This window comes from Onychostruthus taczanowskii, unplaced genomic scaffold (assembly GCF_017590055.1).
Source record: "Onychostruthus taczanowskii isolate IOZ18803 unplaced genomic scaffold, ASM1759005v1 scaffold53, whole genome shotgun sequence".
Lineage (NCBI taxonomy): Eukaryota > Metazoa > Chordata > Aves > Passeriformes > Passeridae > Onychostruthus > Onychostruthus taczanowskii.
Window position 1 is genome coordinate 109589 of NW_024502902.1, and position 19594 is coordinate 129182.

Genomic DNA, 19594 nt, shown 5'->3' on the forward strand with positions numbered 1-19594 from the left:
TGAAATGTGACCCACACTTGCTATTGTATTTGAAGCTTCCAAAGTCTACTCATTATTTGACCCAAGCCCCTGTTTTCCAGGACAGCCATGTTTTCCTTTTCTTCCTCTAAAGAAAACAGTTGGTCTGAGTAGCTCTTCAAAAATTGACACCTTTTAAGAAAAGTTTTTTAGATTGGCACCCATGGTATTTTCACCATTCTTCAAATACAGCCTCAGATCACAAGTAATAAACATCTGCTTTCTTCCCAGCCTTGCATTTCTCTAATTCAATTAGATAACCACACACATTCTGCTTTGGTCCTTGCACAGGCTAGTTTTAAAGTAATGTTACACAGAAGTAATAGGAAGGTGAAGAAACAATCTTGAGGTCTCCAGGTCACATTGTCCAGCCGCTAGCTGAGATGAAGACACAGCACACGCCAAAACATCTCTCCTCAAACAAAAGAAAGCTGCAGACAGAATCTGGATCTTTCTCTGAATGGCATTTCTCAGACAGACGACAGAAGCGCTGATCTTCTGCATGCCCTGAATTAATGTAAAGGATGTTTATTTTCTCTATGCTGTGTTGGCAGCAATGCCTGTGTCCCTTTTGACTGTTTGTGGAATGGCACAGATAAAAGCAGCATTTTACAGCTGCAGCAAACTGAAGGAGATAAAAAAAGTCTCTGTATGCACTTTTGTCATGTTCCCCTGCCCGTCTCAGGTGAGACTAATAGTCTTGCCTACACTTGGACGTGACTCTTGTCAGGCACCAGTCAATTAAGTACTTTTGGCTTTCTCAGCACTGAACTCTGGAAGCACAAAGGAGATAAAAACAAGCCATGGAGAGATCAAGAGAGTCTGTGTGGCTGAAGACCTGGTCTGGAATGAAGGAGCAGGACCATCAGGAGGTCAGCAAGTGCTCTTCTAAAATGACTTTTATGGTCCATGAAAGACTAAGGCATAGGCATGGAAAAAGGCAGTGATAGTTTTTTGCCTCTGCTGAATTCTTAGTTTATTTTAAAGAGATCAGGGACATAGTGTGGGGAGGTTATCAGAGCAAGGCAGCACCAAGGGGAGCCAGACGTTCACTCCTTCACAAACCAGACCTCATTGCGGCGTCCGTAGGGCTTCATGGGGGGGTCATAACCATTGCACAAGTAGAAATCCTTGTGGTATGCAGCATCACTCCCCAGAGCAGCCTTCAGCTTGGCAGCATAGCTCACGTAATCTGCCTCTTTGGCATAGCCACCAAACTGCCTGCAAAGAAACCAGAGAGGTGTTGAGCAGTCCTGGAAAAGCACAGAAGGAGGAAAGAGAGAACAATAAATAGCCACGGTATATTTAGACATGCATTTTGATCCAGGCCCTGCCAACATGCACTCATGTGTGCACTGTTCATTGTGAAGCAGCACACTTCATCTGGGACAGATGAAATCTCATGGGTGACACAGCCAAGGGTGACATGCAACCTGCAAGTGCATGAGATAAAATCTACCTGGGCCCACCAAGCACAATAACAAAAGTCCCTGGGCAGTCATCCACTGGGAGGTCCCAAAGGGCTCTCCCCAAGCAGCACCACGTATGTCAGCCAGCAGAATGGCCCTGCCCTGTCAATCAGCACCATATCAGAGAAACAACTTTCTAAAATACAAGGTTATCTCCAAGTCAGCTCAGCCCACAGTCCCCACCAATGCTGTCAACAACCACGTTCACTGTGGTATGAACAACCGTCTGCTGGAAAGAACATGAAGGAAAGCCAAACTCGAGCTAGCCCAAGAAAAAGGGGAGGTAGGAACACACAACTGGCAATTACAGAACACAATGCCCTTTAAAAGGTGTGGACTGAAATGGGTCTGCTTTATGTCAACCTCCCACCAACAGGAACTGTTTCCATGTCAGCCTGCACCTCACCACCCTCCCTCAGGGCTGAAATTTGAGACAAAACAGGCTGATATTGCAGAAAGGGCCCACACCCAGAGCAAAGGCCAAGCAGCAGTTGGAGGCAAGAAAGAAGTCAGTTAGAGTCAGCCAAAACAGTTCATGAAAGTAGGCAGGGGAATCTCCAAAGGGTAAGGACAAGGTGAAGAACTTATTGTGATGCTAGTTTGAGTCCAGGCCTGTCAGTCAACACCCCAAGACATTCAAAGGTGACTTGAAGCAATGCAGTGGCTCCTTGTTTCCATGGTGGAGTCTGGTATGAGTCCATCTAAGTGGGGCTTCAGTGGACAGTTTGTGAACTGCACCAAAGAACATTCTTAATGACTATGAACAATCTGGAACCCAGAAAGTGGGGAAAACCATAGATTCATACAATAGAAATAGCACAGTATCTTTCAGGGCTAGCCTCCACACTTGTTTACCCAGTGGAAAAAAATCCATATTCCACATCAGTGCAGCATGACCAGGGGTAAGAAGTGACATAATACACCTGTATTCAGCCTAGACATACTCCTCCATCTCCTTCTGCCACATGCACTCCTGGTAAAACACTGCTTATCAGAGCACCCTAAAGACCTCATCACTGGAGACTGAAGATCCCAGGATGCATTCCTTACGTGGAATAAATGGTCATCCCCTGTCTTTCTTCAATCTTAACACTTTCATCAGTAGGACATGGAGGGTTGTCTTGAAACTGGCTCGGGATCCGCAGAGAGACTTTCACCTTCTGCTGGAAGGAGCCATCTTCAGCAGGAAAAGCAGTGATGGAGACAGGAGCAGTCATGCCCATTCCAACCCCTGAAACAGACATACAAACATTACTAAAGAAGTCTAGGCTCTCAGGAACTCACAAAATTAACAGGGAATTCACAAAAGCTAATTTTAATTTTGGAAAACTCCTCATATGAGCAAACTCATTGTCAGGACTGGGCTACTCTAGGGAAGCAGAACAGCCATCATCAGGCTTCTGCTTGGGCCAAGCTCCCTCTCCACACCAGGAGCCCGGGAAAGAAGTGTCCCAGCTGACCTCTGGAATGCTTTTTATTAATGGTGCTGCTTCTGTGGTTCAGTTAGACACTCTGTTCTTCTGACAAGTCAGCTGTAAGACAGCAGGGTCTGTAGCTCCAGGGCAGGCCAGTGGCACGTATAAATCTACATCAGCATTTAAATTAATACTATCTGCACTTAGTCGTGAGCCCACAGCCAATACTGACTGACAGGAGCTCTCTCTTAAAACCTCCCAAATGCTTCCAGACATCCTACAAGTTCCAGTGCCCCAAACCTCTGTGCTGTTATGGCTTTCAGCAGGACTGTCCATGCTTTCCGCACTCCAGCATGGCTTTTTCCTACTCATTACCACCAAGAAGTACCACATGGCACTGAAGACCACTTTTCTTCACTTTTCTTGCAGCAGTAGGGAACCTCTAAACCTCATTACCAGGGCAGCCATAAAAACAGCTGAGATCAAGCCATCTTTCTCATTTATTTTCCTTTGATGTCATACCTGTGTTTGTGTCACATGTTATAGAAGGCACCTTTCTATTACAGCAACAGCAATCATCACCTTTCCAAAAATGTTGCTGCAAACACCATTCCCGACTGCATCCACCTCCTACTGATAGAGACTACACTAGTCCCTCTACTAGATGCTGGAGAAAGGTGTTTAAGAAATATATATGCCTCAGAGCTACTCTGTAGTCTTCTCCTGCTATGAATGGTTAACATTCAATGGCACACATTTTAGTAAGATGAAGCAATCACCTGGAAGCACTGCCATAAAACATTAAAATACAACCATTAAAAAGGAAGCTCACTGTTCGTTACCTTTTCATGAATAAAAATAACCAGATAAAATATCAAGGTCGTAACTGTTATTTCACTGCCCACAAGGGCACATCATAGAACTGAAGTGTCCCAGATAACCTGGATTTCATCAGCTACTGCTCACCCAGGGAGCTGTGATAGATACATGTCTGCCTGTCCTCATGTTATCCCAGCTGCAAGGTAACTCATTCCTGTTTAAACAAATAATTTTTGAGATTTCATCCTGAAACAGAGATGGGTTATAAGTGGAGACACAGAGATGGGTTATAAGTGGACTCATAGCATGAGTTGGCTGGGCACAACTTATCCTGTTGCAAATTTACTTTTACCAGTGAGGGGCCATCCCCATCCAAGACCCCAGTGCCAGGAGCCACAAGCCAGGCGGGCCTGCAGTGCCATTGCTTCCATACATCCTGCTTTCACCAAGCCTCAAGCACAAACACCCGCCAAGCCCCGCGGGGCAGGCAGCATCTCTCACCCTTGTCGTTGCTTCCTCCGACATACTTGAGGAGCTTGACCGCCCCTTCCTTCGAGGCTTCGTCGAACGGCTTCCCCATCAGCTCCACCGCCGCGAACCTCCCGCCCTCGTACGTCCTCTCCTCGTAGCTGACCTGATCCTGGGGAAGGAGATGGGGATGGAGGCGCCGCCAGGAGGAAGGCGCTGCCCGGGGCCGATCCCCGCTTTCCCTCGCAGCGCCTCGGCGCAGGACGGCCCGGGAGCAGCGCCGCCCGCCCCGCACAGACCTTCTCGCCCTTGCTCAGCAGGCGGCAGGGCCATGCCTCCACCGTGCTCAGCAGCGAGTTCTTCACCATGCCCAGCATGATGCCGCGGCTCGGCTCGGCTCGGCTCGGCTCTGCCCCTGCTGGCTCGGCTCGCCTCGGCTCGGCTCTGCCCCGCTCGGAGGCGGTGCGAGGGCCGGAGCCGCCCCGCCCGCAGCGCGGCTATCGCCCCTGGGGCGAGCCCGGGGCCGCGGGGCCGGGGCCGTGCGAGGGCGGCGGGAGCGGCGGCGGCGCGGGGCCGGGAGCGGCGGAGGGGGAAGTGTGGAGGGCGCCGGGAAGTGCGAGGAGTCATGAAGTGCGGGAACAGATGGTATTCATCTCTGGGAGACAGGAAATGTGAGAGGGGATATGAAAGGAATGAAATACAGGAAAAGGGAACTACTGGCAAAATGTGTCATGCATAGCGTGGAAGGGCACCATGGTCCTGGAGTTGCAAAATCATAACCTCTTGTTTTGTTTTTTCTTTTTTGTTTTTGTTTTTTTTTTTTTTTTTTTTTTTTTTTTTTTTTGGTTTTTTTTTTTTTTTTTTTTTTTTTTTTTTTTTTTAATAAATAAGAGGAACATAGTTGTTTTAAGGAGGTGGTCTAGCCACTGGATATTGTAAGGGTAGATTTTAGAAGTTCCTAATGATACTTGATCTCCTTCCACTGACCACCCACCTGGTCACCTCTGTTTAAAAGTTCCGTCCAGATCCTTTCCCAGAAATGTAAATGAACACAGCAGAGAGCTTAGATGGCTTCTGTAGCTGGATACATTTATATGCATAGAAGACTTAGACACCTTGTGACAAGTGGTTTTTTTTGTTGTATAAGCCGCCTCTAAGGACAAGTGCCAGCTAGAGAAAGTGCCTTACCCAGGATCTTTTAAGAAGAGGTTAGCAGAAGCAGAAATACAAATACCAGTCCCTGGGAATCAGTCCCATGGGTCAGGCCAGCTTCCCAGGCAGATGGGGTAGAGGCATCTCAAGTTGCTCAGCTGGACTGCTGCCTCCTCAAATAGAAGGTGAACAGTGCAGAAGCAGACTGGCGCATAGCCTTCCTACACTCTTAAAGAGCAAAAAGTAAAATTATAAGATAAATAGGACACTAAATTTTCCATCTAGAGAGAGGGTCGTGCAAAGAGGTTAAAGAAGCTGGCTGTTATCATCTGATCAAACAGGCTGTGTCCAGGTCAGGGAGCTGGGTTGGAGCCTGGCATGGGCTTTCACAGTGAATGACGGGGCTGCTGTCACTGGTGACAAGGTCACAGACTAGTCATTTATTAACCATTTATATTACTTGGTTTATTCACCATTATGCAAGAAATTTGAGAATTGTAATATACATTGCATGCTGCAGCTTATTTGTTCTCTTTTAAAGTAGATGGTGACTTTCACCATTGTGCTGAGCAGGTTTTGCCAAGACTACAAACTTGCACATATCAGCGTAGGAATATGTGGACTGGGTTAGACTATCCCTGTCCTCTGTCTCTGGCAGAAGCTGGTGGTGGACATCTAGGTATAAAGTAAAAGTATGCAATGATCTGGTCTGGCCTCCCACCACCAGCCATCTGTAACTTGAGGGACTTAGGGAAGTCTCATCTTTGTTTTAAGTAGTCCTCAATTTATACAACTTCAGGTTGCCTGATAAAATGCTTGTGTCTAAAATATGACCATGAAAGCTAACATTTATCTTGTACTCTTCCTCCAGACAGGCAAAAATAACCAGCAGTCCCTACAGCCCCAAGCAAAGCATCCCTTGGAGGGATCAGCAGTCTGTGCAAGGATGCAGCTGTTGCTACAGCACAACCTAGAAACTCTGAATGCAGAATAACAAGAAGTTAGGAGCCTTTCTCTCCTGTTATTCCTTGTAATTTATGTGAATATATTCTGGGATCAAAATGCTCTACATTTCCTGAGAAATTATGATGACAACTTCAACAAAGGCACAACTGTATCTTTTTATCAGCCTTTTCACAGTCTTGATTTTCCCCTTCTCTAGCTAAGCAGCATTTCAAGTTCCCAAGCAAAAGTCAAAGAGAGCCAAGATCGAGTTTTGTTATTTTCTGAAAACCTGAACTCAGAGAACTTACATCCGGGAATTATTTCCAGATTGTCTCATACCTCCCCCACTCAACTAACTCCCACGTTGAAGCTAAAATTCTTATTGTGTTAATTCTTCTGGTCCATTCTGAAAGATTTCATATGAAACTAGTTTTTACCCCTTTCCTTTTGGAGGTTATTGTACTGTCACTGAATTTCTTTCCATAAACTCAGGCTTTGGGAATCCTTAAATAGCTAGTCTGCATCCTCACTGTGACTGGAGAATGTTTTCAAAACAACTGACATGCCAGACACCCCCACAATCATTTAGACATAATCCATTCTTTATTTGTGTCCTCATAAATTGCTTCATCCAGACCTTAAAGACAACCTGTTTCTTTTCCTCTCTGACTCTCTTTCTTATGTTTCAACACATTTCATATGCACAGTTGACTACAGTGCTGAATGGAAATCTCTGTATTTGATTTATCTTTAGAGACCTGAAATGCAAGGCCACTCTATCCTCCATTCAGTGCATAATTTGATTTATGCACTCTTTTTTTATCACCAGCTTTATTGTCAGGAAGACACAGGCAGACAAGCTGAAGGCAGGGTATTCTGGGTAATCCCTGAGGGACCAAAGTCTTTGGAAAGTGTGGTTGTTAATTTTCTACAGATATTAATTGTGCTAAAGGATGTTGGGAAATGTCTGGAGGTCAGTGCTGGCATGTGGAGAAAATACTCTGTGAACTAGACACCAATTGAATCTGTGATTTTGGGGACTGAAGAGTCTCTTAAGCTATTTTGGAAAATCCTTCCAGACACCTGTCTTTGCCATTAGGTATCTAAATAGTTTTGGAAAAAAAAAAATTTAAAAATCCTCTGGTTTCTACGAGTCTTGGCAAAAATCAGTTCAGTATGTTTCAGAGTGCTGGAAATTATGAATAAAACCATTCTGAGTGCACAGTTCGAGGTAGCTAGAAAAAGACTCTTTGCAGAAGGTGTATGTTCATATTTGGTCCCTAGCAATTGATATATCTTCAGTGTTGAAGCATGATGTACAGACCAAGGTTATCCAGCCCTACTCACCCTCTGAACATATGAATGTGGACAATAGGTTAAGGCAATATTTTGAAAGATAACTTCCTCTCCCTCTCCCTGCCCAGCTGGAAGTGCCAAGCACTAATCCATCTTTCTGCATTCATCAGTTGTTCAGCACTTTTGAAGTTCAAATTCCCCAGCTGTTTCAGATGGAGTGCTTTAAAAATAGGGCAGAGAGAGAAATTCACCTGATATTTACAGAAAAACCTTCCTCTGGTAAGCAAAAAGAATGCCTGTATAGAATAAAGGTATTCATGCTCAAGTAGACTGAGCTTGTCAACTTGTTTTTGCTTGGGACACAAAACAGCCATCATTAAAGAACAGGGTCAGGTTTTGCCTCCTGACCTAGGTTTGGAAGGCAGGAACAAAATGCAGAAGTTCTGATCTCCTTAGCAAAGCTGACCTGTGTGTGTGCTTTACTTTTTTTTCTCTCCAGCAATGTCCCATTGAGAAAGGCTTAAGCAGATGAAAAAAAAATAAAGATTTCCCCTTTTTCTGGTAGAGAATTAAGTGCTCTGAGGTCTTCTGAGAGCATATAACCTTCTCCTGTGTGTTGGGAGTCTCCGGAGCTGAATATTGCCACGCCTCTGGCTCTGCAGAGCATTCAGTCGAAGGGGAAAGACAGTTTTGCTGATGACATTGAGGCGTTCGTTCAGTTCTTCCAGCCTTTTCCTTATCGACTGGACTTCCCTTACAAGGTTGTCCACAGCTGCAGAGACAGGGCGGAGACTACAAAGAGAGTAATACAGAAGAATAACTCGGTTTAGGGAGTGTTTCTGAGCATGCAAAGTAATTTACCATGACCTTTGTTTCTTGCTGGGTAAGGGCCCTTGATGATGAAAGAGTTGCAGCCATTTGAAGCACCAAAAGATGCTTCAAATCTACCCTGCTCTTCAGTGATGGGAGTTCATCTGAGGTGCCCCATCTGAATCCTGGAAAGCACAAGCTTCAGGACCAGCATGAGCAACATGGTCTTTCCACTACCTTGTTTTAATTAGTAATAATTAACTAACTTTAATTAGTAATAAGTAATAATTAGTAAAAAATAGTAATAATTAACTAGGAGTACACCTGGAGGCTAGGCCAGTGGTTTCCATGGAGTACTGTTAGTCCTCAACATTTCTAATGGACCAGTCTGCGTCCTTGCCAGCAAACTTGTCATTCAAAGCCCAGTACAGGATATATGGCTGGATACTCTCATCACATCTTCCTGGACTAAAGTTAGAACTTTCCAAATACAAGACTTAATATCGTCCCTGATAATCTGAGGCACCAATGAATTTCAGCACTGTCAGCGGGAACGTTGTGATGAATTCTGTGCTAGTAACAGCCACCATGCAGCCATGGAGAAATCCACTTGATGCCAAAGGCCAATGTATAATCTATGATGCATCCTCCTGAAACCCTAATTTGTACAATTACATGTGACCACCTGCCCAATGCCTTTTTTATTCTTCTAACCTTTCCTCCTCAACTGGTTCAATGTGTAACATTTGCAAACATTTTTTTTTCTTGTTCCAAAAGAGAACAATTAGTTATGGAAGACAGCCACTTTACTTGCTTTAGGAACAATTCTGATTTAAGTGATATTAGGATTCTAGCAATTCCCAGTATTCCTTTTCCCTCTCTTTCTTTTTCAGCCTTTCCTATGGATATATGGGATTGAAGTAAATTTTGTGAGTTTGTTCAACAGTTAATATCTTCAGCAATGCAAAGGGGGAATATGATGACATGAACTAGTGAATAGCTTTCTCAGATTTAGGTGTTAAAGATTGAAATAAAAAAACATCACAGACCAAATCAGCTTCTTTTCCCTGATCTGTGGCCAAGCCCATGTGTGGATTTGTAGAACAATTAATTTTTTCCAGCCTGTTCTCACAAGGGTGAGAAATGCCAAGGGCATTTTCTTTAGGAAGATTCTTGTAATACAATGATAGCAGTTGAGAATGTTTCACAATAAATAGTTAGCAGAGTATTCAGTTTACTAATCAGAGCTGGTAGCAAAACAGGTACTGAGACAGTGTGTTTTATTTCCTCCCAACTGAAAAATACAAAAATTCATCTTTAAGAAGATGAATCCTGCTCAGGGAAGGACACCCAGGAAAGGACAGAATCCCACCTCCAGATGAGAGGAATTACCTGGAGAACTCTGGCAGGAGAGCATTTGGGTTGTTCAGCAGGGTATGCTTCATTTGCCAGAAGATGTCATTTCCCCATTTCTCGAGGGTTTGAGTAATGCTGTAAACACCTTCTATGTTGACCTTGTCAGCTAGGTTAGCAGGATGTCCATGGAAGAGAGGAAAAGAAATGTGTCAGCTCAAGGAAATACGAGCCAGTGCTCCGAGTTTGATTCCATTCCCCATCACAACTCAGTTGCGATGAAATGCCAAATATTAAACATATGGAGGATCTAAATTAAAAAGCAGGTAACTCTCCCTCACAGTGTAATTCTCTGCCTCCAGGTGCCCAGGTTTTCTGCTCTTACTGGATACCCCAGCTGATTATTTCTAAAAGCATTTTTTTCTCCAGAAGTCTCCAGCAGCTACACAGGAATCAAGAAAGAGCAGTCATGAATGAGCACTGTCTATCTCACTCCAAGGACAAAATAAGTGAATCTGCATCTCTGAGTTACTGAACACCTCGCATGCTGAACCACCCCTGTGACCTCCTACCGCCTTCTCTGTAGTTCCATTTCTGATGCTGGTCCAGAAAGTCCTCCTGAGATTTACTGCAGGGCAAAAGGATGAAGAGGAGGAAAAGAGAAAGAGTCACCATGATGGCTGTTGTAGGATCTTGACTTCCCCCTGTCTCTGTGGAGACAAAATATCTTGCTAAGTGCTTTATTTCTTTTCTCTTCTCTTTCTTCACTTCCCATCTGTCATCACAACACCAAATTTCTCTTTGGTGATGTTTTTACTTAAAATGTTGTTCAAGTTGCTCAGGATAGGTTTTACAGAAGCACAGGGACTTTTCTTTTTCTCAAGTATGAACTTCACTTCCTTTTCAAGCAACAGAGTGGTACTGAGATGCTTCATCAACCAGCAGTAGCTGGGGAATTAGCTATGTAGCCATGTTGGGATAGCACCTTATAGCTGCAATTGCTCTAGCTGTGTCAGCAGGAGGTTCTACAAAGTGTGAAAATCACTGCATCCCTACTTTGTGTTTGGGAGAAACAAGGTAAACAACCTTTGAAAAATTTATCAAGTGTTTCATAGTGGTCAGAATAAAAAAAAATTGTTGTTTTTGGTCTGATCCATTAACCAGCGGCAACATCTTAGATGCTGTCTGGTGGTGGAGCCTCAAAGGTAACCCCACCCCCCACGTACTATCTCCTCCTTGCCCTGGTGTCATGGAGTCAGTTCCTCCTGAGCAGAACTGCAGAGTTGACAGGACAGGTATATGAACTGATGTGAACACTTACCTAACTCCTTGTTTTCTTTCAAGTTTACCATCATTCCCAAGTCAACCCTAACCTACACACCCTCCTGGGCAAGTACCATCCCTAAGTGTAAGAGGATAGATCAGTCTCTCCACAGCTTACTCATGCTGATTTGTTATTCTTTCCTAATAAATTAGTCCCATAGTGTTGAATCTGGTACTTTAATTAAAAAAAAAAAGTCATGAACAGCTGTTCTGCTAGAAATTGGCTGAAAATATCCATTATGCACATATTGCACATAGCAAACAGAAAAAATGCATTGCCAAGTTCATGGGGTTTAGTGATGATTTTGGTCATCTGTAGTCACAGTGATGGAGTGGCTCATGTGAGAAGCAGGCACATCCAGAAAATCTGAATTACTCTCCTGTTCAGGTACATGCATAAAAAGCCTAAGATCTCATTGCAAAATATGAGGACATTAAATTTCTTTTTTAATATAATATAATCATCTGGGAAGAATTCAGTCTCCTCAAAACCTACCAGAAGCTGTAGCAGATAAAACAGTAAATAAATAATTCCTTTCACTTTGTGCCTTTCTTACATTTGATCACTAGTGCATTTTAATTGCAACTGCATTTATTTTTCCACTATTTAAAGTATCACTATGAATATAACCATACTAATGGAAAATGTCATGATACTTTAAAAACATTACTTTCCATCTGTCAGGATGTAATTTGTATTTAGTATTCTTCATCTAATTGCAGTATTCATTTAAAGGAAAAATAAATTACCTTTTTCCTATCTCACACATGCACACACCTTTTCTTCCTGCTAACTCAGAGCTGCCAAAATAAAGATCTTTAAGAAGGTCTGACAACATCACCCAGGCTCATAATGAAAAGGTCTTCATGGACCTTCTTGAAGCTATTTGCATTGACACCACACCTCCTCCACCTCTCAGCTTTTCCAGATAAATGCACCAGCCTTTACAGCTTTTTTTTTTCTCCCTTTCTTTGAATGACTGTGCCCTGCACATGCCTTTTTAATCTTCCCGATGGGAAAGGACTTACCAGACACCCATGTGTCTAATTGCAAATGATTTGAAAATGCTGCCAACATCAAGGAGACAGTGTGGCTTCCAAGCTAATTGGAAAACTCCCTGTAGAGATTGTCCATTCCTTATCCTTTCCAACTCCCACTTGTTTCAATACCCCACAGCTGGGATACTTTGATCTTTCTCTATTTGTTAAAAGTAGGGTGGTAATAAATTCCACCTACATCTTACACTGAAAATCCACGCTACTTGAGCTCCAACTTTTTAAGACATCAGGTGTCCAAATGAATCACAATACCCACATGTGCTATTTGCAGGGCCCCTCACAGACCAGTTTCTTTGTAGCCTTGCTCCCTGAATTCCTGGGGGTCTACTGTAATTTGTTTTCACAGTAAACATCAGGTTATAATCATCTTTGAAGTAGATTCTCATACCTCAGGCACACAGAAAATGAGCACTCTTCCCTCTCTTAGGTGGAATTGTAGACAGCAAATGGATATTCACTAACAAAGTTCCTAGCTGAAAAAGTCTGCGGGGTCATTCCTCTGTAACAGGAACCAGGTCCCCAGCCGATTCAAATATGTCTTCTGCTCTTTTGCAGAGTTGCACTGGAAAGTACTATCAGGGTAGAACACAGATGGACAAACAGAGAAAACTCTCTCACATCCTTGGATGGAAACTCTTTCCTAAATGCAGAGAATAACAATATCAACATATTAGCTTTGTCATTTTTACTATTAATTACAATAATATGAAGTGCTGTCAGAATATTACATCACATTCTGCCCTTGGAGCAGAGTAGGCTCAGTGATTCACTGGACAGTCCCTTCATCTGCAGGCAGTGAAGACCAACATATTTGTCTCATTATTACACAACATTTTTTTCATCCTTTAACCTTTTGATTCCTCACTTCAGCATGATAAAAGAGCTCAGCTAGCTTAAAACCCTGAGCACAGCCCTGCTGGGATCAGCAGTTGTGCCATCCAAGCCAGAATCCCTGCCCCAAAGCAAAGGAGTACTGCCAGTATTTGGACTCCGAGCACTGTCCCTCTCCCATTAACCCCTTTGGTTTCTTGTTGCTCCATTTCCAGTGCTCATCCTCCCTCACAATGTAGTGGGTAATCACAACAGAGCTCTCAGATTTCCTTGGTATCTGCCTCAGACTTTGACAACTGGGGTAGAGCGTGATGAGTGAAGTGCACCACTGACAGGATATGGGGGATTTGCCCAGGTTACCTGCTTCTAATACCAGCTTCATTTCAGAGAGCCCTCTCTCCCCTGGAGCCAGAGGAGAACACACACATCCTATTGCAGACACGCAAGTTGTTGCTTTACGATGCAGAGCTTGCCTGCCCCTTGTACATCAAGAGGGCTAGAAACCTTCCCCTGTACTTCTGACTGCTCCAAACACGTGCCCTCTCTGAGTGCATCAGCATCCCAGTGTGTCAGCTCAAGCCCATGCTTGCTTTGAGAAGAGGATGTTGTTGATTACAGTTATCAATCCCTGCAGTGATACTTACAATTAAGGAATTTCTTTCTGCATTTGAGCATTGAAATGCAAGTGAATTACATTAATGCTTTTCATTTGAGGTCTGTTCTCGCATAACTTTTTCAAGTTCCTTTTGAGCTACTTTCAGACTGAAGCTGAAGAGTCATTCTGGATTTTGGGTCGTTTACAGGGAAATAAAATATAGTTCTAAGTGACTCAGGGAGTTTGATCTCAGGTGAATCATAAATATATAAAATGTAGCTCTCACTCCAATGATAATGGGTGTTTAAACATCAAAGTATGTTTAAGATTCTCTATTTTGTAAAGGATCTCAATAGATAATAAAGCTAGTTTTGCAAACTGTTGGAATTCCTTTCTGTCTTTTTTTCCTTCTATCTCTTTTATTTCCATTGCAATATTTTAAGGTTGTATTACTTACACACACCCAATTGAAATGTTCTGTTTTATGTATTAGGTTCAAGAAGGTTTAAGTTATATAAACCAAAACAGCTTCTTATTAAAAAAAAATAAGTATATTGTAGCTGCATACAATTTCTAATGCCAGTTCTGTGAGACTCCCAGCCTGGGATCTTGAAAGGTCTCTAAGCTTTCAGAGGAGAAAGCTGCCAAGCCTGTGAGTCCAGAACAATCAAAGTATTTGCAAGCTCTACTTGCAAAGCGGATGGCATTTGTTAGGTCTCCAAGCAAAAAAAAAAAAAAAAAGAAAGAAAGAAACATTAGCATATGCTTGTAGAATTATGTAATGGCGGAAAGATCATGAAAAAGGCCAAAAATAATTTTTAAAATTGGATCCTACAATGTTAAGCCAGCCACAATGGTACAGCTAGATTATCACCCGTTTCAGAAGCCTTTGTTATAAATTCATTGTAATGGAATATTCTCCAATTTACGTGTGTGGGTACAATGCTATATGTTGGTGCACACACACACACTCAGTTTGAGGTCAGAATAACAATATGTAGGAATAACAATATCCTCCTGAATTTTTCAAGTTTGGCTACAAATTTGAGTTAAATAGTGCTTTTTCATATAACTAAGAGTTACAGTGCATATTTTCTACCTGGGTGTTGTGTGAAGGTGAAGGGCACCTGAATCCCTGAAATAGCCTGACCACCCTGTCAAACAAGATCTGATTGCCAGCTCTGATGATAGACAGCTAAGGTGATGCTGTTGCCAGCAGGCAGCTATAGTGGGGATAAAGAAAAAAAAAACAAAACCAAAAAACCATCCAGGTGCAAAGCAAACATCTGCTGCAATAGATCTGTAAAGTACAGCTGATTTTGAGGAGGTAATATTCACCTTCTGCCTCTTCTCCAGGAGTGCATGCTTTTTCAGGATATGTCTTATCTTCAACTCTCCCTGATTTTGTACTTGGTCCTTCCTCTTAGGAAGTTTCCTCTCTCTCTCCTTAGACACTAACAGACCTTGCACTCTCCATGTCTGTCTGTCTGACAGTCTGCCTGCCTAAGGATTTGCTTTCTCTTTCTTTCTCCCTATTTCTCTCACTCTGCACACCCCTGTTCTCTGTAGGAACTGTAGGTAGCAATCCTCCAACCTCCACATCCATGCCAGTCTGCACCTATTCCTTCCTCTCCTGGTTCTTCCCACAGGTGCCTTTAGAGTCCCTCAATGCAACAGCCTCTTCCTGAGGTGTATGGATCTGTCTCCTCCAGAGGAAGAAACAAAACATTCCTGGGAAAGAAGGCAGAGAATTGTATACAAGCATTACCTTTGCTCTTGAGGCCAGTCCTTCTGTGATGAAGCTTTCAAATCTCTGCCTCCCTGCTCCTTTTCTTCCCCTTACCACCCCCTCTGCATTTCAGCTTGCAACGAGTGACGTGTCCCTCTTCATTTCCCTGCTTTCCACAGTTCCACAGTCTTTCCGTGGAGCCTCCTCCAGCTGTACCTCTCTTACCCCTCCCTCCCACTCCTGCAAACTGGCCATCTCTCCCCACACATGGGAGCCTTATGGGAAGGAAAGAAGGGCGATGGAGCCCTTCTCAAAAACAGCTCTGTCTCCAAGGACACTGGTGTTATCTTTGCCCCCGGTTCTTTTGGGCAGCTCTCAACCGCTGGCTCTCCGGCACAGCTGGATGACTTCTCCTACTAGTCACAGTTTCCACTATGCAGTGCTTCTCTCTGGCTGCTTGAACCCTCCAGCCATCCAGTCATGAATTTGTTCACTGCCTTCTTCCTGCCTTTTAACTAACACGCCAATTAATTCCCTGCTGATTAGTTCATTCCTGATGCATTCTGCCAAATCTATTTCTAGTGGAATAAACAAGGAGAGACGAATCGGCTGCAGTGTTGTTGTTCTTTTTCCTTGATCCCCTCCCCCAGGTCTGCATTTGCCAAATCAAACAGGTTTTTGGTCTGGTCAGTGCTTAATAAAAAGATTTCTAAACAAATGCAAGGTGTTAAAGGGATGAATTTTGTGAAGCAGGGGGCGAACCCCTGACTCTGGTCTAATGTCTGTGTCAAACTGGTATTGTGCTGTGATTTGAGAAGATGTGCAGCCACCGCAGCCCAAAGCTGGAGAATTGCTGCACACATCTCTCATGACTAGACCCATGGCACTGCTTGTGAGTGTCTTGGCCAGATCTGCATTCTTCTTAGTATTACTTCTCCAGCATCAACTGGCAAGAACACCCTCTCTGCTTCCTGACCAGCCTATTCTTACTTAATTCAGTTTTCCGCAGCCAAGACACTGCACTATACAGTGAGAAAAAAGACACTTTTCTCACAGGGCAAAGGACTGCCCAGCCACTCAGAATAAAAGCAAACACCCAGAAGTAAGGAACCAGGGGATATGTGCAAGTGATACAGACAGAGCAGTTAAAAATGCAGTATTGTGATCACAGCAGATGCTGGTGTAAACCAATTGAGCTGATTGTGAGGGAAGCTGAGTGGCTTTTAAGCACAGTCCATCAACATCAGCTAGCATTATTCTTTAGTCAGCCACTTAAATCCAGTCAAGAAGAGAGAGGTTCCACTGGAACCAAACTCAGGGATATCTGCTTCTCTGACACCAGCAGCATGTTGTTTTGGCTGCTCCTGCTCCCCCAGTCCCACTGGCTCTGTGGCAGGGAAATTTCTGAGAAGACTGCCTTATTCGTGGAGCCTTGCCACTGAAACAGCAGGACACTCATTTGCAAAGTTATAAAACACCAGTTTTTAAAGTCAACACACAATATACAGGCTTAACACAGACCAGCCTCCGGAGGAACTGGAAACATATTTTTTCAGGGCTCAAACAAGCAAACAAAATGTCCAGGCAACAGGCAAATAACCCAAACAATCATCTGCCTCCAGCTGTTCCCCATTCACCATGTGGCAAACAGTCCTGTTATGCCTTTGTATCTCCCTGCTAAGAGAAGCAAACAGCTGATGGCCAGTGTGAAACAGGGACACCAGCTTGAATGTTCCGAGCAAGAACTCCTCCACGGGGGCACAACACCGAGCCCTGGGTGAGCAAACCTGACACTTCACAGCATGCATCGAGCCAGTGCTGCCAGACCCAGCTGCTCAGAGGGAAGAGGGCAATTCCCAGTGGCACGTTAAGATGTATGCTTGCTGCTGGGCAGTTTGTGGGATCTTGCAGCAGGTGCTGCCTTCCCTTTTGTATAACATATCACCTTATTATCTACCCTCTCCTTCTCTTGATTGCATCTCCAGTTCATAAAGGACTGGACACTTCCCTCTGGGCTCTCAGCCACAGGGTGCCCAGCGCTGGCAGAACAATGCTTAGATTAGAGATAGAGCCACGAGGAGTTTGGCTGGGGCAACCCCTGCAGTAACTCTCTCAACTAACACCCCGTGAAGGCAGCATGTGGGCACATCCCACAGCCTCAGGTGCTGCACAAATGAAACTTTTGCACAGTCCTGACCATCTTTTGGCCTTTTCTCATGCGAAGGTGAACTGCTGTTGGTTTTACTGCATGGGTTCATTAGAAACTCCATGGTCATCTGCACTACTTAAAACTTCCTAAAGTGTGGTGTTTTGCACCTGCTAGAAATGTTATAATTACTTTTCCTGGGTTTACCTGCCTTTACTTACTGTTGTCCTTCACTGCTTGATTGTATTTATTTTGTTATTTGAACAAGCATTTCCTATTTATTGCAATATCTGCTCCTGTGTGATGACCCTGTCATGGAAGGACTCAGCCAGGCACAGGAGAAAAGAGGATGGTGTTCCTGGCCTTGCCATGTAGCCACGCAGAGTAGCAGGATGGGATGAAAAGAATGGGTAAAAACATTGGTTTAATACTAGTAGGAATGCAAAGATACAGGTTATTTCTTCCCTCTGGACACCTGGAAAAAGGTACAGCTGGGAACAGCTCCTGCCTCAGCGGTTCATCAGGAGGTGACTGCCCTCTGATCTTTCAGCAGGGCTGTGTGTGCAACCACTCCATTGTGCAGCTCTGCACGAGTGACCTTCTCCAGCCTGAGAACCTTAAATAGCAGTGTTTCATGTGGCTCCTTTCAGGGTCAAGGAGCAAGGAGAGATTTCAGCTCCAGCAGGCTGGAAAAGGCTGCAGTCTCTGGCAGACAGGTGGCAAGAAGCAAGGGGTGGCACAGGCTTAACGCTGATGAGGGGCTGGTGGCTGTGTATTTTCATGCTTTTTTCTTGTAACATTTTTCTAAATGACCACGTTGTCTACACAAAGCTCTCGAGCCTAACCCCAAGTATCTAACTTTTCAGCATTTGGCTTTTTCAAACTGCTTTGGGGAAAAAAAAATAAATAAAATGAACAGTGACATTCACATAAATTAATGAACTATTTGCAGCTTTTTGATTGATATTCAAACACTTGACAGGTCCAATTTATATGCAAATCAGCTTACAGTCACAGCGTAAAGAAGGAAAACTTAATTTCTCATCCTTTGCAAGTTGTTAAATCCTCTGAACATATTGCTTAGTCATATGTTCCTCAAAAGCACCAGTTTAACCACAAATCACTTGTCCTTGCAATCCATTAGGCTCACAGTGAACTCTGGGCTTGGGGAACAAGCCATTTTTGTGGGGACACATGAAATTAAGAGTGGGCTGTGCTGCACCACAATTGTAAAAGCATAGCAAACGATGGGCTTTTGCACTGTGTGTGTGTGTGCCAGATGTTAGAAGATCACAAATGAGGACACCAGACATCCCAGCTCCTGCTTCTGGCTGTTTTCTGCCATTCCTTTGCTCCCAGCTCTAATTGGTACCAGAAGCATTTTCTTAGAAGGAGTCACTTTGCTGGACAGCTCTTGCCCTGTCTATCACAGGCGTTGCTAACTGAGACTTGAAAAGGATCCAGGATCTATCCTGTAAATATTTACATAGATACAGGACTGTCACTGCTCTTAAATCAAAGCCTGGAGGACAGAAAATGGCATATGGAACAGAAAGACTCTGTATTCAGAAAGACCTGGAAGGGAAAGAGTAACAACAACTGTGATGGCTTCGCCAGAGTTTGTCACCTGGGACTGCCCCCGCAAGTGCTGCGTTCTCAGGAAGGTCTCTCTCTGAAGCCTGGTGACATCAGTGGAAAAAAACCTCTCTGATACCTAAAGATTTTGGATCACAACTATTCTCTTTCCTGTTCACATCTGAAAAAAAAAAAAAAACCCAAAAAACAACTCTCTTTATCAACTAGACCACTTGGTGTCTCTCTTCTGCTCCTTATTGTTACAATTCCAGGAGTTCCAGGACAGACCTGGACGTGAAGGAGTGAGTGCATTATTTGCAGAAACAGCACCTGAAACAGGGGAAGAGCAGCAGAAGATGCTGAGGACACGTGATGTGTTCATTAGCCAAGCGGAGTCTCTTTTGATGTATTTGGCCAATACTCCTTCCTCTCATTCAGGGACGGAGGACGTTGCCTTGCGAGTTCTCACACAAATCATGACTTGAAGAAGTGGCGGTGTTCGAGGGCCCTGGGAATCAGGAAGCCTTGTGGCTTTGGGGAAGCCACAAAACCCTGCTTGCTCAGTTTCCCCCTTGTGGGAAAGGGAGAGTT

The 19594-nt window shown here is 43.9% G+C and overlaps 1 protein-coding gene and 2 long non-coding RNA genes across 3 annotated transcripts; 1 reads left to right on the top strand and 2 right to left on the bottom strand.

The window, feature by feature from the left end:
- Positions 1–968: 968 nt before the first annotated feature.
- HEBP1 (heme binding protein 1) lies at positions 969–4634 on the bottom strand. The gene is made up of 5 exons (XM_041416807.1): positions 4622–4634; positions 4489–4591; positions 4223–4361; positions 2538–2718; positions 969–1239 (listed from the first exon to the last, which is right to left on the bottom strand). Exons 2-5 carry the CDS (start codon positions 4564–4566, stop codon positions 1068–1070), a joined length of 570 nt encoding a protein of 189 aa, XP_041272741.1. The 5' UTR covers positions 4567–4591; positions 4622–4634; the 3' UTR covers positions 969–1067.
- Positions 4635–4713: 79 nt separating this feature from the next.
- On the top strand, positions 4714–10324 carry LOC121342405. Its single transcript, XR_005953548.1, has 3 exons — positions 4714–4834; positions 9915–10071; positions 10175–10324. It is a non-coding gene; the product is annotated as an uncharacterized LOC121342405 (long non-coding RNA).
- On the bottom strand, positions 6871–15461 carry LOC121342404. Its single transcript, XR_005953547.1, has 5 exons — positions 15322–15461; positions 12516–12767; positions 10318–10455; positions 9785–9914; positions 6871–8374 (listed from the first exon to the last, which is right to left on the bottom strand). It is a non-coding gene; the product is annotated as an uncharacterized LOC121342404 (long non-coding RNA).
- Positions 15462–19594: the final 4133 nt, after the last annotated feature.